At 37.8% G+C, this 7,102-nt stretch overlaps 1 protein-coding gene across 1 annotated transcript; it reads right to left on the bottom strand.

Annotated features, from left to right (window-relative positions):
- Positions 1-2,976: 2,976 nt before the first annotated feature.
- Positions 2,977-3,984, bottom strand: LOC101596863 (membrane cofactor protein-like). The gene has a single exon (XM_012951502.2). It carries the CDS (start codon positions 3,982-3,984, stop codon positions 2,977-2,979), a length of 1,008 nt encoding a protein of 335 aa, XP_012806956.1.
- Positions 3,985-7,102: the final 3,118 nt, after the last annotated feature.

Genomic DNA, 7,102 nt, shown 5'->3' with positions numbered 1-7,102 from the left:
GAGACAAATGATAATGAAAACACAATATATCAAAATCTCTGGGCCACGATGAAGGCAGTTCTAAGAGGCAAATTTATAGCCTTAAGTGCCTATATTAAGAAATTAGAAAGGTCGCAAGTAAACGACCTAATGCTTCACCTTAAAGCCTTGGGAAAAGAAGAACAAGGCAAACCAAAAATCAGTAGATGGGAAGAAATAATAAAGATTAGGGCAGTAATTGATAAAATAAAAACAATAAAATAGAACTCAAAAAAATAAATAATAAGAAATCAAACAAGCCAATTAAAAAATGGAATATGGAACTAAATACAGACTTCTGAAAAGAAGAAAGACAAATAGCATATAAGCATCTAAAAAAAAAGTTCTACATCAGGGAAATGCAGATTAAAACTACGTTGAGATCCCATCTCACTCCTATAAGATTGGCTACCATCATGAATACAAATTACAATAAATGATGGGGGGGATGTAGAAAAAAAGGAACACTTCTACACTGCTTGTAAGAATGCAATCTCATCCAGCCATTGTGGAAATCAGTGTGGATGTTCCTAAGACAGCGAAAAATTGATCTACTATATGACCCAGCGATAGCACTCCTAGGTATCCTAAGGACTCATCTCATTTCCTTAGAAGTACATGCTCAACCATGTTTATTGCTGCTCAATTTATAATAGCTGGGAAATGGAACCAGCCTAGATGTCCCTCAACAGATGAGTGGATAGGAAGATATGGCACATTTATACAATGGAGTTCTACTCAGTGGTAAAGAAAACTGAAGTTTTGAAATTTGCAGGAAAATGGATGGATCTGGGAAGGATTATACTAAGTGAGGTAACCCAGGCCCATAAAGCCAAGCACCACATGTTCTCTCTCATATGTGGATCCTAGCTACAGATGACTGGGCTTCTGTGTGAGAAGAAAAAAACTCAGTAGCAGAAGCCAGTATGCTAGAAAAGAGATAGAAAGGGAAAAGAAAGGAAGGGAGGGGGGTACTTAATAGGATGGTATTGTATATATGTAAGTAGAAGAATAGATCAATGGGGGTGAAAAGGCACAAAATGAGGTCTGGGGAAGTGATTGAGTAAAGGAAAGGTGGAGGGACAGCTAATCAAAATCTAAGTGGATAAAAATAAAACATATGTAATCCTACTTTTTAGGACAATGGAACACTCAGGAGCCATAGATTGTTGCTAGAAAATTTTCAGTGCCATGGATGGGATATCTTCCAGTGAGTTGTTGGCCAGGGAGATCCCTGATTCCCCCAAAGCATTATAGGCCATTGCTGAGGCTCTTTGTTTCCCACCAGGAATATATGGTAAGACCCTATTGCTAAAGACTCCATATCCTTGGGCTGCAAGGCCACTCAGAAATCTTGCTGGATCTGAGCTGATAAGCCTCTCCATGTAGACCAGCTGACAGAAAACTGGAAGAAGCCATTCTGCATGCAGTTCAATGGGAGAAAGAGAAGTCACCAGTGCAGATACTCATCAGTGGACACTGCAAGCCTTTTAATTGGCCAGCCAGGCCAAATGGGCCAATGGGTGCAATAGTGGCAAGTCTGTTATGGGGGAAACCAACTGCCTTCTAATTGGACTGGAGGCCCACTCCATGGGAAGGGAATAGATTCCTGATACTGAAAACTTAAAACTGAGTAGTCATGAGCCCAAGCGGTGTAACATCTGCTGTTGTCTGGCCAAATATATATACTATGCTTATCAAACTGCCCAGTAAGCACTTCTGTTAATGTTCACACCCTTATATTAATGCTATTCTCACTTTTGGTTGAGAATCTTCTCTTTTCAGATGGCAGTGACCTTGGGACGACTCAGAAGGTATCATGGTGTTGGAAGGAAATGACTGCAGTGCTCAGTACTGCAATATCTCTATCACACCTTCCAAGGCTCTGGGTCTAATGTGCAAGAGGTGGCAGAAAGGATGTAAGAGCCAAAGGAAGGGCATGACTCCATACAACCTGCTCCCTCCAGACACAAAATGCCCTGGATATCCATGTCCTCACAGTGTCTGACAGTACCCGCATAAGACCATCGTAAGAGGAGGAAAAGATCAAGTCATCAAAAGTAAAAGAGAGACTGATTGAGATGGGGAGGAGGTATGATGGAGAGTGGAGTTTCAAAGAGGTAAGTGGGTGTGGGAGGGTATTACCATGGGGTATTTTTCTTATTTATTTATTTGAGAGCGACAGACACAGAGAGAAAGACAGGTAGAGGGAGAGAGAGAGAGAATGGGCGCACCAGGGCTTCCAGCCTCTGCAAATGAACTCCAGACGCGTGCGCCCCCTTGTGCATCTGGCTAATGTGGGACCTGGGGAACCGAGCCTCGAACCGGGGTCCTTAGGCTTCATAGGCAAGCGCTTAACTGCTAAGCCATCTCTCCAGCCCACCATGGGGTATTTTTTATAATCATGGAATTAGTTAATTAATAAATTTAAAAAATTTTAAAAAGGGACTAGAAAGAAAAGAATCAGTCAAAAGTAAGCATTAATCTCTAATAAATATTGAAAAAAGTCACATTATTTAATAATTATTTATCATTTTACTTTGACCTGTATTTCTTTAAGTTTTAGATACTATAAAATAATTTCTATATACTGATACCAAAAACACTGTAATAATTTTCTCTGGAAATACTGGTGTTATTTAAGGGAAAACAGGAAGTATGTTCATGATCCCTCACGTACTTTTCAAAGAAATGTCAAAGAATAACTACCTTTAAGATACATAACATGCTACGAGTAGGTCTGCATATTTGCATTCATGACAGGGAAATTGCAGAAGTTAGTGTAGATCTGACAATTTTAAATAGGAATGACAAAATTAGCTAAAAAGCAGGTTTGTGTAAACCATTCAACTTGCTCTGTTTAAAATCATTTATTCTGGCAAAGGTATTTATCTTACACCTCCACTTTCCTTTTTCATGTTGAAGATCTGTGTGCATAGACATGTACATTTATTGTAGCTACAACAGCATCACAACAAGCAGAACAACTATCCATTGACTGAAATCTTTGAAGTCAAGTGGTCCTTCTTTGGGAGGGCAGCCTCCTGAGCCAGCAAAACTGGAAAAATTTGTACTGTAAGGTGGCTTAGTAGGGGGAAGAAGAGGTGCTTTTTTCCTGCACGTTGGAACTGGAGGTTGCCAAGTACTGTCACTCTCACAGATGATCGTGTCATTTCCATGGAGGACAAAACCCTTGTTACATCGAAACACAGCTGTGTCTTTGTAGGAATATTTCTTTCTAAATCCTGATGTCTGTTGTCCATTTTTGATGACTGGGTGTGGACATTTGACCACTTTGCACTGAGGAGGATCACCACTCCACGAATCCATCCCAGAACAATAAAGCTTTCTGTTTCCAACCAGTGAAAACTCATCTGGACCAGATTTGGGATTACAGGTATACGTTACTACTTCTTGATACGCAAACACTTCCTTGTCACTTGGGGTGTATTTTCCATTGTCTATATTTGGAGGTGGTTCACACAAAATCTTTTCACAATGTGGGGGATTATCACTCCAATGTACACCAGATCCTTTAAGAAGACAAAGTAGAATTTTTTTACCAATCAAGAAAAAGCCTTCATTACAAACAAATTCGATTTGTGTGCCAAACTCAGTACTCCCGTTTAAGAGATTTATTTGCCCATTTACAGGATCATTTTGTCTTGGACATGATTTTCTGAGACAAACAGCCTTTGAAAGTAGCGGCCATCCATTAGCAGTGCAAACAATGGAGTTGGCTAGAGAAAACTGACGTCTGTATCCTGGTTTACATGCATACTGCACTCGTTCCCCAACAGCATAATTGGGTTTAGCAATGCCAGTGAGCTCCATATTTTCAAATGTGGGTGGACTGCCACAGGCATCAGAAGATGTAGACAGCACGATCACCAGGGCCATCTGGAGGGCTTCAAGGATGCAGAATGGAGAAGAATGGAGATTCTGGCTATGTTGGGGTGTCACCATGCTCAGCCCCTACGAGGGTCAGTTTCCCATAATGAGTTGAAAACGAGGATCAGCTGAGCAGAGCAGCCCTTCTGAGTTCAGTAACCATACGCAACAATCTCCTGACCTACCAAGGGTCAAAGGCTGTAAGAATAGTGGGTGTGGCTAAGCCACACCCAAGATGGAAGTCACAGGAAGTATTATAAACCTGCTGAATGTTGTTCTGGTTGGGAAGAGACTATCAATGCAATGTAACTTTGTTAATAGAATTAGGTTTTGTATCACCTACTGAAAGTACAGTATTTAATCTTTGTCCACGAGAGTCTTTGTGCCTGATAATCCAACTGTTTTCTTTAAAATAGTTTCCTACATGTTACATTTCTTGCATTTTTTTTGCAGTGATATGGCCCCAAAGAAACAGGAAGCAAGTATTTCTGTGCAAAGAAGATTCTAGAATGCCAAAGTGAGGAATTTAGAAAAATGAGATGAGGGAGAAAAGGCAATTAAAAAAATAATAAGGGAATTACCCCTGTAGGCAATAGAGGCTGAATCTCATTGTGGGCAACTCAAGAGACCATGTTCAGAACTGACCTACTAGTCACCTGACTTCACTGAGATATCTGTTTATTAGGTTCTCCATTCTTTGGAGGTAGTTGCAAGTACATTGACTCCCTCCACATGCCTTCAGGAAATCCCTTTTTACTGCTGAACAGGATTAAAAGAGATGGGCTACTCTGGTTATAACATTGTTGGCTGATTATTATTCTCATCACTTAGTACAGTGGAGTTGCTTTGTCTCTAGCTCAGAGTATCATTTTGTTTTGTTTTTGATTATGTGAACCATATTTAGAATCACCACTCCTTTGCTTTCTTTTATCTAGGAATCCCAAAGTATGGATGTATCAGAGACACACACTGTCTCTAAGGCATTTCCCAATCTCTCTTATGGTTCTCTTAAACAACCAAAGCATGAGAGACATGCTTCTTTGGAGATCAGCTAGAATGTTTATTTCTCCTTGGAAATAATCATAATTTAAAAAGGCAGAAACAGATGTGAACTGTGGAAGAAAAATGAGCCACCACATCAGCATCACTCTGAGGATGATGTAATTGATGAGACATTTTGAAGATCCCCCTTTCCACCCCAAATCCAAGTTGTGTGGTGTCAATGCCCATTTCTTTCCATAGCGGTTTTTGTTTTTAATTTTCTATTTCTTCCTCATTTTACATGTAATAAATCGACTTAGAAACATTTTGACCTTTCCTGTGTCCTTTTTCTTTTTATCTCTTCTTAAGAATTTTGAAAGAAGAAAGGAAAATAAACTATTCCAGAACCACTTGCACTTCAAGACACTAAAAATATGGCTGTCATCTCTACTGACAACTTTCTCATCATAATCACCAAGCACACATTACCAAATCTAATTTTAATTGTATTTAAATTTAGTAATTGCTTTCCTGAATTCAAAACTGTGGTATACCACATAATAAATATCCCTACTTGTACAATTCACAGGGTTTAAAAAGAGTACCATCTCACAAGCCAGTAATATCTCCCATTCCTGCCACATTTGCTTCTTCTGTTATATTTCATCTTGATAATCCACAACATTATTTACTTACAGCTAAGTAAAAAAGATGTGGTCATTTCAGAAACTTTCATATCACTTATTTACTTCCTTGAAAAAATTTCTTTCCAAAGGTACAAAATAAATCACAACACATTATTTCTTTGACTCAAACGGGTTAATCTTTTACAATTCCAATACCCCCCCCCAAATCATTTGTAATTGTTTGATGGTATTGCAAGTAAGTTTCTCATGTTTATTTCAAGAAATTATTCTTTTTATATCTGTTCTCTTCTCTCCACTTTATTATAATGTAATTGATATGTAATTATATTTTGTATACATTACAAATCCATAGATGTGCATTATAAAAAGATTACCACAATCATCATTAAGATATATGTCACCTGACATTCATCACTTTTTCATGTCATTCCTGTTTTGTGACATGTGATAAGACCATTGAAGATTTACTCTCCTATAAACTTTGAGGATAAGATGTAGTATTTCTATTTTAGTCATCCTGTTAAACTACATTTTGGAAACTTATCCTGTATAATTGAAACATCATACAATATGACCAACATCTCTCCATTTCCCACCCCTAGATGCTCACAATGATTATTTTATTCCCTACTTCTATGAGTTTGATTTCTTAGATCCATATATTAGTAAGTTGATGCAATATTAGTCTTTTTTGTCTTGTTACTTCACTTAGCATGATGCTCTTCATAGTTACCAATACTGGTAGAAAGAAAAGGATTTCATATTTATTTTCTTCAACACAATAATATTTAATCAACCATACATATATTACATTTGTTATTTGTTCATCCATCAGTGTGCACTTAAGGTTTATTTTGTGAGTTGTATACTCTACCTAAATAATGCTGCAATGCACTTGCGTATTTTTGACATACTAATTTTATTGCCTTTTGATATGTATTCATTTTTTAAAAATTTGGTTCATCGAAGTAGGGTCTCACTATAGTGCAGGATGACCTGGAATTCACTTTGTAGTCTCAGGGTGGCCTAGAACTCACAGAAATCCTCCTACCTCTGCCTCCCTAGTGCTAGGATTCTTGCCAGTACTGGCTAGGCATCATCAGTGTGGTAGGAGCCACATAATGGCTGGGGTACTATCTCATTATGGAAGTGATTTTTATTTCCTTATGACTAGATGATTTCATTTATCTGATGTTGAAAACCTGGCCACTTATTTGTACATTATCTTTAGAAAAATATTTACTTGGGTACTTTGTTCAATTTTTTATTAGGTTTTCTTGACTTCCATATAGATTTGAATATTAATCCCTTATTAAGGATGTACGGTTTCCAAATAAACATGTTGTCCCATCCCAAAGGTGTTTCTAACTCTATTAAATGCTATGCTTTTCAGAATTTCACTTGAACACTCCAATTAGGCTAGTTTTATCATTATGCTTTTGAAATATCCAAAAGATCAGTATATCCAAATGTACGCATTCAAGTAGTGTGGGTATTTTAAACATAATTCTCTAATTTGTGAACACTGGCTATCTTCTCATATGTTTGTGTCCTGTTTACTGTTT

The sequence above is a fragment of the Jaculus jaculus genome, chromosome 9 (genome assembly GCF_020740685.1).
Source record: "Jaculus jaculus isolate mJacJac1 chromosome 9, mJacJac1.mat.Y.cur, whole genome shotgun sequence".
NCBI lineage: Eukaryota > Metazoa > Chordata > Mammalia > Rodentia > Dipodidae > Jaculus > Jaculus jaculus.
The sequence above is the reverse complement of the archived record's forward strand: the minus strand, read 5'-3'. Positions and strand labels throughout refer to the sequence as shown.

Excerpts from the sequence above, each read along its gene's own strand:
- LOC101596863 (XM_012951502.2), bottom strand. The coding sequence starts at position 3,984 with ATGGTGACACCCCAACATAGCCAGAATCTCCATTCTTCTCCATTCTGC.